Raw genomic sequence first — 16,974 nt, forward strand, 5'->3', positions numbered from 1 at the left:
TCCTCCCTGAGCAGGCTGCTGCCTCAGAACCCAACCCAGAATTTCCTACTCCCCCATAGAACCAGGTTCTTGGGAGCTAGCATGTCAAAGGCCTGATCATTGTCAGCCTGCGTGTTCTTCCTGGAAGAAAGGGCTCTGGGAGGAGATAGCGCAATGCAAAAGAGATATTCAGAGTTTTCCTTTTCCCTCTTTTTCCAAGGAATCGGCTGCAGTTTCAAAGCTTTTTTCTTTTTCTCTAAAGAAGATGTCTAAAGGAGGAGGCACAGTTAGTTTTGTGAAGCCTCAAGGAGGAGGTGTGGTTGGTATTGTGAATGCTCCCTTAACTGCTTCTAAGGTCCGGGGTCTAGAGAGAGAACTTAAGCTATTATTAGATGATCCAGATTGGGTAGCAGAACAGTTTGATCATTTTTTAGGTCCCCAGTTACATACTTAGAGTTAATGTCCATTCTAAATATTCTCTTTTCAAGGGAAGAAACAGTAGACTTGGAAAGCAAGAGACAGAGAGACAGAGAGTCCAAGAGATAGAGAGAGAGTAAGAGAGAGAGATAGTAAGAGAAAGAGACAGACAAAGTCAAAGAGGAGTCAGAGAGAAAGAGAGAAAGGCAGAGAGACAGAGAGAGAGACAAGGAGGCAAAGAGAGAAGGAGACACAAAGGACAGAAATTAGGAAGAAGAGAAAGAAATATTAAGAAAGTTATAAATATAAGAATGCAGCTTACACCAGGCATGGTGGCTCATGCCTATGATCCCAGCACTTTGGGAGGCCAAGGCAGGTGGACTACCTGAGGTCAGGAATTCGAGACCAGCCTGGCCAACATGATGAAACCCCATCTCTACTAAAAATACAAAAATTAGCTGGGTGTGGAGGTGGTTCATGCCTGTAATCCCAGCTACTAGGAAAGCTGAGGCAGGAGAACTGCTTGAGCCTGGGAGGTGGACGTTGCAGTCAGCCGAGATCGCACCATCACACTCCAACCTGGGTAACAAGAGGGAAACTCTGTCTCATAAAAGAATACACCTTTAATAAGGAAAGTTATAAAACAAAGTTAGAAAGTTAAGATTGTATGATTGTCTGTGATAGTTGTGAAATATGTTATAAAAAGGAATTTATGCAAGAAGTGTTGTATAATTTTTGTTTTGAAAGTTTAAGCACATTTTGAAATCTTAATCATAAAGGAAATTCGGTGTGTAAACATATCAGCTAAAGTTAAAGAGGTATTATCCAGATTTTCTGTAAACTGGACATTAAAATAAAAGCACAACAGGTTTTTCTTAAATCAATAACCTGCTCTTTAACAAAGATTATAGAAAGTCTTAGCACAGGCACCACTCCAAGAATTTCCAGTACACCAGTACCAGCCTGGAGACCACCCTACCTCGTGCTGCTAGCCACCAAGACTGCCGTTCGCACAACAGAAAAGAGATAGACACATCACACCCGAGTCACGAAAGTGCCATCACCATTAGAACCATGGGCTATTGTTCTGGGATCAGACCATACCAAGTTAAAGCTAAGAAAAGCGTAGTCTATCTATCTTTCCTTTCTTTTTCTTTTCCTCCTTTAACCTCCCCATCTTGTAATTAATGTGATTAGCTCTGGCTCACCTCATGTTGTTGCTTTGATGTCTGTTTAGTTGTGCGTCGTGGAGATTTTCATAACCAAGGACAGTTTGCTGCTTCGGAACGATGTCTCTGTCCCTCAGACTTCCTCATATTAGGAAGATACAATGCGTTCCTCTAAGGATACTAGTAATCCAAGGAATAGTAGCTGTGTTTGTGATTGGTATGAATCAGACTCTTGTCCCTCAAAAACAGAATCTCTATGTTCTGCTTAGCCTAATGTCATATGGAACAATAAAGGGTTAAGATAGACTGCTTCCACAGGTCTTTGTCCATCCTTAAAACTACATATCCACTTCGTCAAAGGAATTACTCCTTCTAGCTGTCAATATAACCAATGTAATCCTATACAGCTACTATTGTTATTGCAACATCTGAAAACTCTTCTCCTTCATTAAGTCGTATTTATGGTATAGGAGCCGACATTTCAAGAAAGGATCCAAAGAAATTTTTGAAATGCACTTTATTGCTCCTTCAACCTCTTTATCAATCTCTCCTCCTAGACACAATGACAAAACCAGAGTCTCAATGGTGGAAGTAGAGGACCTAAGGCAAACCATAGCCATTGAAACAGGTTATAAAGACGTAAACGCCTGGTTAGAATGGATTAAATACTCCGTTCGCACCTTAAATAAATGCCACTGTTATGCTTGTGTGCACAGTAAGCCAGAGGCCCAGGTTGTCCCCTTTCTTTTTTTTTTTTTTTTTTTTTTTTTTTTTTGGGACGGAGTTTCGCTCTTGTTACCCAGGCTGGAGTGCAATGGCGCGATCTCGGCTCACCGCAACCTCCGCCTCCTGGGTTCAGGCAATTCTCCTGCCTCAGCCTCCTGAGTAGCTGGGATTACAGGCACGTGCCACCATGCCCAGCTAATTTTTTGTATTTTTAGTAGAGACGGGGTTTCACCATGTTGACCAGGATGGTCTCGATCTCTTGACCTCGTGATCCACCCGCCTCGACCTCCCAAAGTGCTGGGATTACAGGCTTGAGCCACCGCGCCCGGCCTGGTTGTCCCCTTTCTACCTGGATGGTCCCCAAATCAAGCGGACACGGAATGCATAGTAGCTCTTTGTCAGGATTCCAATGCCTGGAATAACTAATTATCCCAAGTTCTTCCACTGCTATTTCCTGAGGTTCAGCACCCTGTGGTTCAGCCCCTGAGAGCCATACAGCCTCCATTTCACAAGATGAAGTTCGCCTCATGTCTCTCATGACAAGAGGAGAACTTGCTGTTCCTTGGAAACTTAACAGAATGCAGTGAAATCAGGCACTTCTGAGAGCTGGCTCATCAGTCCGCCCTTACTCATCCCTGAATGGATGTATGGTGGTATTGTAGAGGACCTTTACTGGATACTCTGCCAAATAATTGGAGCAACATTTGCACTATCGTCCAATTGGCTATCCCTTTTACCCTGGCATTTCATCAACCAGAGAAAGAGAAATTACAACATCAGCAAATAGGAGAAGCTCCTTATAGTTCTTTTGATTCTCATGTGTACTTAGATGCAACTGGGGTCCCAAGAGGAGTTCCAAATGAATTTAAAGCCCAAGATCAGAGAGCTGCAAGATTTAAGTCAATGTTGTTCTGGTAGGTAACAATTAATTTAAAAAATGTAGATTAGATAAACTACATTTATTACAACCAACAGTGATTTGTTAACTATGCTAAAGATGCTGTCAAAGGAAGAGCTGAACAATTAGGATCCACTAGCCAAGTGGCCTAAGAAAATAGAATAGCCCTAAACATAATATTAGCAGAGAAAGGTGGTGTTTGTGTTATTATTAACACCTAGTGTTGTACCTTCATTCCAAACGACACTGCTCCCAATGGGAGCATAACAAAAGCCCTCCAAGGACCTACTGCTTTATCAAATGAGCTAGCTAAAAATTCTGGCATCAATAACCCTATTCCAAATTGTCTCAAAAGGTGGTTCGGTCAATGGAAAGAAACCATAACCTTAATTCTTACCTCTCTAGCAATAATTATACTTATTCTCGTTAGATGTTGTGTCAAACCATGCATCCAAGGACTCACGCAGAGGGTAGTAGACACAACTCTTACTAAAATATCCCAACCCCTCATCCACCCTGTTCAGATAGATTACTTCTTTTAGAAGAACAAACAGAACAACTGAGTCAAGACATGTTAAATAAGTTTGAAGAGGAATTATAAATAGAAAAAGGGAGGAATCATAGAAAATGGGAATAAATCAAATGTTCCTCTTCAAACTTTTCTCTTAGTTCATTACAAATAAATAATAGTTTCTTCAAAGGTTAATTTACTTAAAGGTTTTGCTGGCCGGGTGCAGTGGTTCATGCCTGTAATCCCAGCACTTTGGGAGGCCAAGACAGGTGGATCATAACATCGGGAGTTCCATACTAACCTGGCCAATGTGGTGAAACCCTGCCTCAACTAAAAATACAAAACTTAGCAGGGCATGGTGGCGGGTTCCTGTAGTCCCAGCTGCTCGGGAGGCTGAGGCAGGAGAATTGCTTGAACCTGGGCAGTGGAGGTTGCAGTGAGCCAAGGCTTCCATTGCATTCCAGCCTGGGCGACAGAGTGAGACTCCATCTCAAAAAAAAGAAGGCTTTTGCTAATAAACTTAAGGTGGCTGTTAGTCATAATAAAGAAATAAGTTCATCCCATGTTCTTAGTTCTTACACTTTAACCTAGATATTTGCTCTGACATGCCTAGACAAGCCCAGACAAGTCTTAGGTCAAAGCTTATTCCCCTTCCTTATTTGAAAATGGTATTGCTGCTCTAAGCATTCCTCAAGTTACTTCCTCTTTTCCTTTGTTCTCCTCTGCATTTACTTCTTTAGAAACTTTCCAGGTTTTTAGCCAATCGGGTCAAGCACAGAATGTGAGATCCCATTCTGACCAATGGAAGCTGAATACAGCAGTAGGATGATTGCGTCAGGTTATGAAAGTTATAAATGTCCCTGTCTCCCTTGTTTAGGTGTGCTCTCGAGGCAAGACTGCCAGCGAGTTGCACCCTTCCTGCAGGAAGTAGAACTAGTCTTGCTGAGTAATCCATTGTCTCAGTGTGGATTTTCCCAAAGTTATAAACGTGTTTCCAACATAGACCATCAGTGAAGATAGCAAGCTCTCAATGCTCAATATCAATATCACCTGACACCCAGTCACTGTGCATAGTGTGTGTGTGTGTTATTTTCTCCTCTAAATAGCACATAGGACTACTATAAGAGAATGAAGAAGCCTCTAGCAACGAAATCACCACAACTATAAGGAAATTAGGTAACACGGCAGCCAACATTATGAGAATAAACACCACCATAGAAAACTGCTGTAGAAAGTCCTCTGTGTGAAACGGCAGCCTCACATCCAACTCGTCCATATCCTTGGAAAAACGGTTCATTACCCCGCCAGTAGGTGTCATGTCAAAGAAGCTCACTAGGCTCTTTAAGATCTGTGGAGAACCACAGAGAGTCAACTGAAGTCCAGGTGGATGCTTAGTAAACCCCGCCACTTTGCTGTTGCTGGAATTGTGAGCACAGGGCCCGACCTTTTTTCCAGGGCACAACACAGTGTGTCAGGTGACCTTGGGAAAGGGAGGATGCACCCCATTCTTGTGGCCACCATGAATAACCGTGAATGTGGGGGAGAGTCAGTCTCTGTGCAGAGGTCCCGAGAGAACCCCTATAGGTCAGTCCTCCCCTCCAAATCCAGGATGCAGCCTGAGATGGGAGAGGCTGATGCCTTTGTCACAGGAAAGAATTTTGTGCCCCATGCAATAAAAAGCTAAGTTCCACTTTGTCTCTTTACCTCCCAAGTGTGGGCCCCACCCATATGCTCTAGCCATGGCCCTCTGAGCCCATGGTAGTGAAATGCAGAGGGAGCTGGAAGGATCTCTTGGGGCCCATGTCACACTCAGGGCTCTTTGGAACAGGAGTTGCTTTCTTGGCCTGCACATCTCTGCCACAGCATAGCCTCCCCCACCTCCATTCCTGGCCCAGGCTCAGGGCTGCTGATCCACCCCCACAGCTCCCTGGAACCTACCTTCAGTTGGTAATTCGCTATTTGGAACACCCTTCCCAGTCTAGACTGCAAGATCTGTGAGAGATGTGGCTGTCCCCAGACCCCAGCACCGTGCCTGGCGCACAGCAGGTGCTCTGTAAACCTTGTTGACTAAGTAACAGGGTGCACCTACAACACTTGTGCCATACCTTATCAAACACCATGTCATACAGTGAGAAGAATGCCATCAGTGTGACCCTGGTGAAAGTAAAGCCTTTGGTGTCACCAAACACCAGCACGGACACCATGCTTGCAGCATACACCCACTGGTACACATGCTGCCCAATGCCCGCCAGCAGTGCGCCAACCTCACACGTGGTCCTGTTGCCCTGGGGCCCACAGGTCACCTTTGGAGAAAAATAAGAGAAGCACCAAGAATTGATAAACTGTCAGGAGAACAGGAATTTTCCAGAGAATCTTTCCAGAGAGAAGAAACTAAAAAGAAGCATATGACTGTTTCGAATGAGTCAGGAGGGTACAATTGAGTCTGTTCCCTTCCAGGGTCTCTGAGCTTTGTGTGTTCCTCCTGCTGGCACTCATGATCCCAAGGGGCACCTGACTTGTGAGCTCAGCACAGTCAGTGGGAAAAACAAAGCACAGAAACCAGGTGGGCACCGGGCAGACATCCCTGAAGCTCACTGCGCCTCCAGAGACCAGGAACAATGCTGGGCTGGGAAGAGCAGAGAGGCAAACAGGGAATCATAATTCCATGAGGCTGGAGGAGTAAGCCTCAGGCAGCCCAGAGCGGACAGAGGAATGGACCTTCAGCGTGCTGAGCTGTGTAGCAGCAGCCACCAGGCCTTTGGGATGACTCGGGGGGCTTCTGTGTATGACAGGCCAGCTCCACAGTTCCTTCCCTTTCTTTCTCCCAAGGGGTAACTTAGAGGGTATACTGCCCTTGGGATCTTTGCTGGGGAGGAGGATACCCAGTGAATACAAGTGGCTCTCAGAGGCTTCAAAGCATCTGTGGCTCCGTGCTGCCCAGTGAGAACACACAATTTTGCCAGCATTTCTGGGGAGAGGGCATCTCCTCGACTCGAGAAATTGGCAGTTTCATTTTTCTCTGCTCTGTGTGCTGAAAGTCAAGACTGCCCTTGGGGAGCAAACAAGCATCTTTCTTCTAAATGCCATTTTGCTGATTACAGTCCTAATGGAAATGTAATCCAGAGGTGGCTGATGGATAAACATCCTTAAAAGCAAAAGTATCTCTGGGGAGCTGAGGGACAGAAGGCCCAGCTTGAAGAGGAGATATTCCTGTGCCTTTGATTGTGCTGGGGTGCCAGGGCCAAACATGCGATTCAGCCACCATGGCAGTGTGCTTAATCAGCCAACTGCAGTGGGACACCTGGGGTAGCACCAAGCCTGGGAGGAGGCTGCATCTTGACCCTAAAACTCGGGCTCTCCAAGGACAGGGCTCTTGGTGAGTAAGGTAGGATCTGGGAGAATATGTCTATTCCAGAGATAGGTCTCTATGTCCGCACAGAGCAGGCCACCCATTGGTCTCTCCCCCTGGGACTAGCTTCAGAAAGCCGTGCCCAGCAGCCTCTCCCCTGCCCCCTTCTCTGCAGTGCCACCTCTTTTTGGTTGTCATAGCAACGGAGCTGTACCAAATGTAATCATGGAGGATGGGCCGGCACCCCCACAGCATTCCCCAGGGCTCCAGGAAAGCTTTGAGACCACTGACCAAAAGCTGGGAGAGCTTCAGAAAGCTGGAGAGAGAGCAAACACATCAGTTCTTCCCAGGAAGGGCCCTGCAGAGAAGGAACCCCCATGGCTACATGGCAATTGCTGGGCCTGAATCTAATGCTTGCTCATCCTGTTCATGCAAAGAGGACTTTGGGGAGAAGAGCCATGTGGGACCTTCTGGCACCCGGCAGTGTCTGTAACAAGATGCCAGTTTCTCTTTAGGAAGACACAAATCTGTGTTAAACTTTCCTGGAGGAAACTTCAGAGGCTGTGAAACTGAACCAGTCTTGTATGTCCCTGATTCCAGACATGCTGGGGCACACATCTTCTTTAGGCAGCCCTTTAAAATCTGAAACTGGTACCTAAAAGTATAGACACCCTGCTTGTCTTGCAAAATCCAAGAGGATTCCAGGGATTCGAGTCCTGTGGTATAAGCATCTGACCTCCACTTGTTGAAAAGGGCAGAGGGGTGCATGTGGGCTCACGGCATGGTGGTGGAGGCAGTCAGATGCTCTGGCAGCAGTGTTTTACTCCAAGACACAGACTTGGCATCTTCCAGTTGCAAAGGAAAACTCACCTGTGAGCCCTTGTCACAAGTTACTGAACGCAGAGCTGCCGATCATCAGGAGGAAGAGGAACACAGTGATGAGAGAAGGGAGGTACCCTGCAAGAGGAGGGGAGAGGCCCAAGGGGCTGCAGATGTGAGCTCGTGGCAGAGGCTGACCTTCCTCAGGACCCAACCCTGATGGGAAATTTGAAGCCTGCAGGAAAAGGACCCCCACCCCTGGAAACCACCTGTTAGGCTGGTGTGGCACATCTGGGTGTTGAGGCCCTGAACCGTGGCAACAGCTGTTCTTCCTGGTTGGAAAATGGGTCCAAACAGTGAATGTACTGGAAAAACCACCAATGTGCACTTTAATAGAAGTAACTCACTAGTCTTTAAAAGGAAACCAAGGTGTTTTTAAACTAGTCTTTTAAAAGCCACCATGGCACGGTGGCTCCTGTCTGCAATCCCAGCACTTTGGGAAGCCAAGGCAGGTGGATCACTTGAGGTCAAGAGTTCGAGATCAGCCTGGCCAACCTGGTGAAACCTCGTGTCTACTAAAAATACAAAAATTAGCCAGGCATGGTGGCGGGTGCCTGTAATCCCAGCTACTCAGGAGGCTGAGGCAGGAGAATTGCTTGAACCCGGGAGGCGGAGGTTGCAGTGAGCCAAGATTGCACCACTGCACTCCAGCCTGGGCGACAGAGGGAGACTTCATCTTGGAAAAAAAAAAAAAAGGAAAAAGAAAACCCGGTCTCACTGGAGAGAGACAGGGAATGAAGCTATAGGCATGCTTTGCACACTGAGATGAGCATCTAGCATGGAAGGCTGGCAATGGACTGGCCACTGCTGTATGGAGCGACTGGAGCACAAAGCGTATGGTTCATGCTGCTGCTCACCCACTCCAATAAAAGAGTCTGGCAACTTTAATGGAGGTAAAGAATGATTCCATTTAAAACGCTGTATTATCAGACGTTAGTTTTTAGGAGGGGAAAAAATAAAAGCATTGATAGATGGTCCTAGCGTAAAGAGGGTAATTGTTAAAGAAATCATAAAACGTGAACCCAACAGTTTAAGACAGGATTTTTAAAATGCAAATTAAATCAAGATAGCCGTTGTTTTATATTGAACCTCCAGAAGCCTTAATGTATTTGTGACATGTTTTCCAGGTGACACAGTTCCTTCCTAGGGGGATTCAGTCTGGATGAGCTGGTGCACAGGAACTGTGGAGACAAACACAGGTGCCATGGCACTCACTGCCGAGGCGGGGGCCCAGCAAGGCAGGCACAGCCCTTCTCCACAACGCCGCTAAAAGGACTGTGATGCGTCCTTCCACTTGTCCCACGCTCTCAAATTTCCAACACACTTTTGCTCATTTTGTGCTACTTGGTCCTCAGTACAGCCCTGTGAAGTAAGCTTCTGGTCTCTTGAGAAATATTTATTAAGCACCTACTATGTGCTCAGCCCTGGGGATGCAAGGGTTGTCTTGGTATATTTCCCCTAGAAGCAGCACCCAAGAAGAGACTATGAATACATGTGGTTTATTTGGGAGCCAAGGCAACAATAAAAGGCATGTCACCAAGCCAGTGACCACTGTGGGCCGCTGGGGCTTCATCCCATGTGGAGAGATCTCAGAAATCTCAGAAAAATCAGGGCTTTTCCATGTGATGAGAGGGATCTGGGATTTTTCTATACCAATTCCTATTGGCCATGGGGTGAAGACAGCTCCCTGGGTAGGGGTGTTAATTCCCTAGCACTTCCAGCTTGACAGGTAGCTGGCATCTCCTAGAAAGAGCCCCCAGGCAAAGGAATGCAGAGGTGGGATTTGGGAGGGGGCTTGGCATGCTAAAGAGATAAGGGCACCCATGTCATCTGCTACAGAGTAAGCAAGAAAACGGCAGGTCCGGTGTTCTCAGAGCCCACGCCATGCAGAAGAAAACCAGCGTATCCCCTAGGTCGGCTGCTGCATGGATACCTGATTCCCCCGATGTCTGTCCCAGGTCCTTTCCATTCCCCAAGGGGAAGGGAAAGTGACTGTCAAGTTCTCATGGAAACACAACTTTGGAAGAAAGAGATGCTGGCTAAAGCAGCTCCCAGCAGCCAGTACGGAATGCGGGTCTCTTCTGCTTCTCCACAGAGAAACATGAAAATGTCAGCTCCAAAGCAGAATCATACACCGTACTTGGCTTTTATAAACAGAGATAAATAGAGTTAGAAGAGGGGGCACCCTGCATATGGACTCTGTGCACCCTGGCCCACCAGGAAACGTTTTCACACCTCAAAGGCACCTCGCTGAATAGAGCCACCATTATACTTGCTGCCTAGGAACCTGGAGCTCCTTTGAAAATGTTCAGCCTGACTTCAGCTCATTGTGTCTCCCTCTGAAACTGCAAAATGAGGGAGATGGCTCAGCATGTGGGCAGATCTTAATGAACAGCATCCGGGAGCACAAAACGGGCTGGTCACATCCCCTTGCAGCCCGCAGGCCGGGGCAGTGTGCTGCTCATGCTCCATTTGCCTCGGCTGTGCCCTAGAAGGCGCTGCGACGCCAGGCAGGTGGGCAGCGTTGTCTCTAACCGGTCCGCGAGTGCCTCCCCTCCTCCAGCCTTCGCAGCCTTTGATAGCCCAGTTGTTCATCGTTGAGGACGGGGTCTCTCTCCAGCGTGAAATTTCACAATTACGCTTTCCTCTCCAGAGAAGGGTGAGTGATGAGGAAGTGAGGAGCAGGGATTACTCTCTCCACAGGACCCCAAATCGCAGGCAGCCTGGGGGTTTCTCCAAAATGCGCAGAAGAGATATCTGGGTACTTGAGCCCTGGAAGCCTCTGGAACTGTGAAAATTTGTTGTCTTTCCAAATGTGAATACATTCATCACAAACACCATGAGGATGCCAGATCTCATCGATTTGAAGCTTCACTTCTTTCCCCCACATTGTATCAGCTCTGGAATCTGGATGTGCCTTCCATTTTCTAGTATGTCATGTCATTTAATTAGCAGAGATTATATTTTCTTTCCAAGTGGTAGGTAAAATGGTGGTGGCATTAAAAAATGGATGGAGTCTTAAATGTAATGAAATATGCTGTTTTTTTGTTTGTTTGTTTGTTTTTACTATGTATCATTGAGGAACAGCACTCCAACTCGGAAAGCCACCTTGCTGTGTGTACTTTGAGGACTATTGACCCCCCATCCTCTCTGTGTCCAGCACGAGGCAGGGGACAGAGTGGGTGCTGTAGGGATGTGGAGTGAATGAAGGCAGGGTATCTAAGGAGGAGAAGAGGTGGTCTGACCAGCTGGCCCCCACCAGGCTCGTCTTCCACATCTCACCTCCCCACCTCCCTGGAATCTCTTCCTGCCCTCAACCTCAAGCCCTCCACCCTTTCCCACCTTCTCACCACAGTGTCCCCAGCAAACTCTTATACGTCCTTGAAGTACCAGTCCCAAGGCTGTCCTGCTGTGAAGCCCTCCCTGACGTGTTTGTTTCTCTCACCCAAATTCCCCATTACTCTTACTGGTTCTCCATAGTTACCCATCTGCCTGAGCCCCCACCAGACCACAAGATCCTGAGAACATGGGCCTCTCTTCTTCCTCTCCCTTGCCCAGCTTAGTTCCAGGCACACAGTTAATGCTTAGCCTTTATCTGTTGAAAGAATTAATAACCTTGTCCCACCTTGATCCCCTCACGGCTTCATAATCCGTTCTCAATGAGTGGGAAACAGCTCTTGGGTCTGCCTTTGCCTCTAACTAATCCCTGTGTATTACCTCGATCTCTCCAGCTCATAACTATTGAGCATCACTGTGTGTCAGGCACTGTGTGAAGCACGTTATGTATATTTTCTCATTTAATCTTTGCAAGAAACCGCGGTTGGTACTATTTCCTCCTTTTATGGATTAGGACGCTAAGGTTCAGAGTGGCCAAGAGTCTTGCTCAAGCTCACAAAACTAGTAAGTGGGAAAGCCAAAATTTGGACTTAGGCAGTGGAACCCCAAGGCACACACTACCCTAGACCATCCAATTCTAGCTGCCCAAAATGACACGCACAGTGTCTACACTGTATGTATCCTCAACAGTAGATGCCCAATACATCCTTAAGCATACGTGACTGAGGGAATGAGTGGGAAATATCTTTTCTGTCTACAAATTCTGAGTGTGTTTCAGATTCTTTTCCTTCATCTTTCTCATTTCAGAGAGCCAAAACTAGGGTGAAAAAAAAGATCAGTGTCGATTCAAGCCAAGGACAATAAGAAGGATGGGATTCTAACCCATCATACCAGCATCTTCCTCTCTCTTGGCAGCGTTCTCCTTGAAGGCTTCTTCCATTGCTGCATTATAAAGGTGTTCAGGATCCTGGAGATAAAACGAAATTCCTTCTGAAAGCTAAGTGACAGGACCTCTCCCAGGCAGGAAATCTCAAGGGATTCCTCCCCAGTCCCTCCCACACCTGCCCAGGTGGGAGTTACCTTGAACTGCAATCCTCGAGGGTTGTGAATCAGTTTGTATAATGCCCTCCCTCCTCCATTAACTCCTTGTGGCTTTCCATTTCACAAATATCTCCATCTTCTAACAAAGTAACTTCATCACAGGACTGTAAGAACTGCAGAGGTAAGTGATCAAGAATCAACTCCTGCCTGGGTAAGAGGAAGGAGAGCCCATGCCAAACTTCTCTAACCTTAGTTAGCACCGTTGACATTAGGGGCCAAATAATTCTCTGTTTGTGGGGGCTGTCCCATGCACTGTGGGACATTTACCAACCTTCCTGACCTCTACCCACCAGATGCAGGTAGCACCCCCTCCCGAAGGTGTGACAAGCAATGATGTCTCCAGACACTGACAAGTGCCTCCTGGGGGCAGACTGGCCCCTAACAGAACCACTCATCGAGTACCCACAGGTCTCATGAGTACAAAAAAAGCCAACCAGCCTTTGGCTGTCACAGTGAAGCACACTGCATCTTCCTTTGCCACTGCTCCTTAAATGAGCTGCCTTCCTAAGAAATCTGACCATGGCTGGGGGCAGTGACTCATGCCTATAATCCCAGCACTTTGGGAGGCTGAGGAAGGTGGATCACCTGAGGTCAGAAGTTCGAGACCTGCCTGGTCACCATGGTGAAACCTTATCTCTACTAAAAATACAAAACTTAGCTGGGCGTGGTGGCATGCACTTATAATCCAGCTACTCGGGAGGCTGAGGCAGGAGAACCACTTGAACCCAAGAGGCAGAGGTTGCAGTGAGCTGAGAAGGCACCACTGCACTCCAGCCTGGGCAACAGAGCAAGACTCCATCTCAAAAAAAGTAAAATAAATAAATAGAAAACTGATCATGAAGATTTGGAAAATAAAATTGACAGTCACTGCAGCCAGGACTTAGTAAGGAGGGGAAATATGATCTTCAGGAAGGTCTTCCGCTGTTCTAACATGACAAGGCTCCCTCGTCTTCCCCGTTTACCCCAGAGAAGCAGACCACGGTGCCATCCCCAGACAACTGGCCGCATTCCCTGGCCTGAGATGTTTACACCAGCGTTATGTATGAGATAAAAACACAGCTACGTTTAATGCTGGCATCCCACATTTTGCCCAAAGCACTTTTGTTTTTGTCTTCTTTTTTTTTTTTTAATTTGAATTCCCTTCATTTCCATATCATTCTTGAGATCAAGGAGCTCTGCTACGAGGGGTTTCCTTTCATTTTGGAATGAGACACAGAGCCCTCCCCACAGGATCAAGGAAGCCCCCTCCTAGAGGCAGGCAAGATGCCGAGATTGAAAATGGTTTGACCTAAAGAAGCCTTTGCAGTACGGGCCAGAGATCTTCCCCGATACTGCACGTTCGTCCAAGATCAAATCAACCTCTGCCGGTCTTGATTACAAGCTTGAAATAGCTACGTTCGGTCATTGTGCACTTGATTCAGCGAATAGGGAGGGTACCCAAAGGCTGAATGATAACAGTTCTAACAGCTTGGACAGCTCCAGCCCTCATTCCTCCCTCCCACTGACTGCCCAGCTCCCTGTCTTATCAGCTCATTTTTCAGATGGGGAAACTGAGGCACCGTAAGCCTGTTCTAGTCTCACAGTCTTTTCTGCCTGTGTCACAGCACACACTCCAGCTCCAGGAGCCCCCAGGGAGGCCCCCTCTGGCCAGCAAGCCCCCAGTGCACTCCAGAGATATGAGGCAGATTTGAGCAGTTCTGTTCTGCAAACCATCACTGAATCTGCCCTTGGGCTGGCTTTCAGTGGCCGCTCCCAGGCTCTTTTCACTTGTTTCCTTAGAAAAGCGATCCTCCACCCCAACCACTCAGAAGCACCCAGATTGCTTATGGGCCTGAGAGTCAGCGCAGAGGGGATGGGCTTTAGGAAAGCTCCATGGCCCAGATCTGGGGCTCTGAGTCCCATTCTCCCTGACAAGGGACAGTGGGACCAAGATCCGGTGCCACCTAGTGGCTGCCTGCCTCTTCCAACATGCAAAAAGTGAGATAAAATGACGGGGGAAGTGGACTCTGAGGAGGCGGGCCTGGTGTGAAGATGGCTCCTGCCTGAGGTCATACTGCTGGTCAGTCAGTTTCAAAGACTGGACCAGGACTGAGGTTATGATTCCCCTCATGAAGACTCCTGGAGGGACAGCTGTGACCCACATCTGTAGGGACAAGGCATCCCCCTCCAGGTCCCCACAGCCCTCAGAGGACAGCCCTTCCTGCTGCAGGGAATCTCCAGGGACATTCCCGGTGCAGAGCAGGGGCTGCCATGTTTAGCGTCTGGGCTGGGCCAGAGCCCATTTGTAGTCGCTTCATGGGGTCTTGAAGAAATCCGACCTCGTCCTCCATCCTAACTCCTCAGAAGGAGAACTAGGCCAGAAGAACCAAGAGGTCTTGTCCGCACCAGTCCAATGTGATGCTTTCTGGAGGTGCTCAGGCCCACTCAGAGGAAATCCAGACAATCCTCGTGTGCAAAATTCGGATGCCTGGAGCTTATTCCAGGGCCAGAACTGCAGCCCTGGGCAAAGGTCGGGCTCAAGCTAGGGGCAGCGTCACAGCAATGGGAAAGCCTGATTTTACGGAGTCTTCAAGCTGGTCCTCCCCAGCTCCAGGCTGGTCCTCCTGGCCACTACCGGATGGTCCTTAAATGCTGGCTGCAGCATCCTGTAGCCATGGCAACCTTATTTGCTGCTGTTGCCCCTCCCTCTCCACCCCCACTTGACTTACCCTTGCAAGGCAATGAGACCGGCCTCCTGCCTCCAGACCAGGCCCTTATGTAACATGTTCTCTGCAGGTAGCAGGAGAGTAAAGAAGACAGGACTCTTGCTCTCCTGCCCCAGTAGGCCTCGCAACATAAGTCAGTCCTGAGGACTCTCTCGTCGGGCAAGGAGGCACCCACGTGCACACATGAACACACATGTACACACACATGCACCATACCCCTTCCCCCACACATCTCTGGGGACTCCCTATAAAGAGGGGAGAGGGAGATGGTCTGGAAGTAGGGGAACCTGCCCTGGGAGGAAGATGTTCTTGGATTCCCACCAGGCGTTCAGGACCCCTTACGCAGTCAGGACTGTCCCCACCCTGCCAAATTCTCAAATTCACTCAGGTCAAGCCCAGTCACTTTCTTCAGTATGATTCATGCTCCTTAGCCTGAGAGAGTGGCCCTGAGCAGAGAGACCTTCTCCAAAGCCTCAGCCTTAGTCCCAAAGTCCTGACTTCTAGCCCCTTTCCCCTGGGATGTGATGCCTCGGTCATCCAGGCCCGTCATCCAAGGGGTCTACCTGAAACTCCCAGACAAGGCGCCCCTGGCCTCAGGACTGCCCAGAATTGCTGGAGGAAGGGTGGGGCCTTCATTGCCTTCCCTGGCTCCCCATCTTACCAAGTGCTCAGAACTGGGGGAAGTGTGCCCTAGTCCGCCCACAGACAGGACTTAATTTCTTCTAGAGACTCTACCCTCCGGTGCAGGAGAGGTCTTGGCCCCACTGAGGCCATACACAGAGTGGAGCAGGCGGGGCTCCTGGGAGCCAGGAAGGCTGGGGAAGCATGAGTGTCTCTTGCATCCCTGGCTGTCTCCCCACATTCCCAGCTGAAGGCAGGTAGATTTAGGCAGAAGAGGATCCTCTGTGAGCATCAGGCACCAGCCATACCCATCCCGTGACCTCCTGGATCCTGCATGTCCCATTACCTGCAGCTGGTGGGTCACCAGGACGATCGTCTTCCCCCGAGCATCTTCTTAATGTGTTCCTCAAAGACGTGCTTCCCCAAGTGGGCATCCACGGCCTACAGGGGGTCATCCAGTAGGTAGAGCTGATGGTCAGAGTAGACAATGTGGGCCAGGCTAATCTGCTGCCTCTGCTCCCTGGAGAGGTTGAGGCCCCGCTCCCCAATCTATGGATGGGGGGGGCTATTATTACTATTATTATGTTTGCCAATCTGCAACTATTATTTCTCTGTGGACAGGGGACAGTAGGGGCTATTATTACTATTACTACATTTGCCAATTTGCGACTACAAGACTCAGACTGTTCAGCACATCTTCCTCCCCTCAGCCCCTCCCACCTTCAATTTCCTCCCACCCTCCTGCTTCCTATGGCCCTGAGAGCCACAGTTTCTGCCCCAGGAGCAGAATCTCTGCTAATCACGCCACATAGGAATGATGCTAGAGCCATCCTTCAAAGCCCAATTCAAGTGCCACCCTCTCTTTCCAGATCCACCACCCTCTTGTGATCTCTGCCACCTTGGAACAATCCAAGCATAGTCTCCTGCCACCTGGCACATCTCTTCCTGGTGCACTGTCATTTCTGTGCATTTCTAATAGCTCCTTCCAGGCTTGAGTATCTTAAGGGCAAACATACACCTGAGCCATCTCTGTCCCCATGTTGCCCTGCATGCTGAAGGCATTTGGCACATATTTGCCCTCTGAACATCATTTTGATGAATAAGGCAACCCTCTGTCCAGTCCACTTCCACAGAAAAAGAAGGCATTCCAGGTGGGTGGCACAGGCCAAGAGATGCTGAGCAGAATAATTTGGCTGCATTGATCACTGACTACTGCACTTATCACCTCCCTGCCACACCTGAGCCTCCTGGCCACAGGATGACATGGCCAGGGAAGAAGGGGT

The 16,974-nt window shown here is 48.4% G+C and overlaps 1 protein-coding gene across 1 annotated transcript in view; it reads right to left on the reverse strand.

The window, feature by feature from the left end:
• ABCC12 (ATP binding cassette subfamily C member 12) overlaps positions 1-16,974 on the reverse strand; it is a 77,013-nt gene that overhangs the window by 30,278 nt on the left and 29,761 nt on the right. The window contains 12 exon segments of the mRNA XM_032255618.1: positions 4,857-5,048; positions 5,806-6,003; positions 6,583-6,731; positions 7,944-8,006; positions 9,018-9,060; positions 9,063-9,115; positions 12,016-12,081; positions 12,156-12,231; positions 12,345-12,382; positions 12,385-12,478; positions 16,038-16,081; positions 16,084-16,240. Of these exon segments, the coding sequence (XP_032111509.1) occupies positions 4,857-5,048; positions 5,806-6,003; positions 6,583-6,731; positions 7,944-8,006; positions 9,018-9,060; positions 9,063-9,115; positions 12,016-12,081; positions 12,156-12,231; positions 12,345-12,382; positions 12,385-12,478; positions 16,038-16,081; positions 16,084-16,240 (1,173 nt within the window).

Source organism: Sapajus apella, unplaced genomic scaffold, assembly GCF_009761245.1.
Source record: "Sapajus apella isolate SASKATOON/1434 unplaced genomic scaffold, GSC_monkey_1.0 scaffold90, whole genome shotgun sequence".
NCBI classification, from domain to species: domain Eukaryota; kingdom Metazoa; phylum Chordata; class Mammalia; order Primates; family Cebidae; genus Sapajus; species Sapajus apella.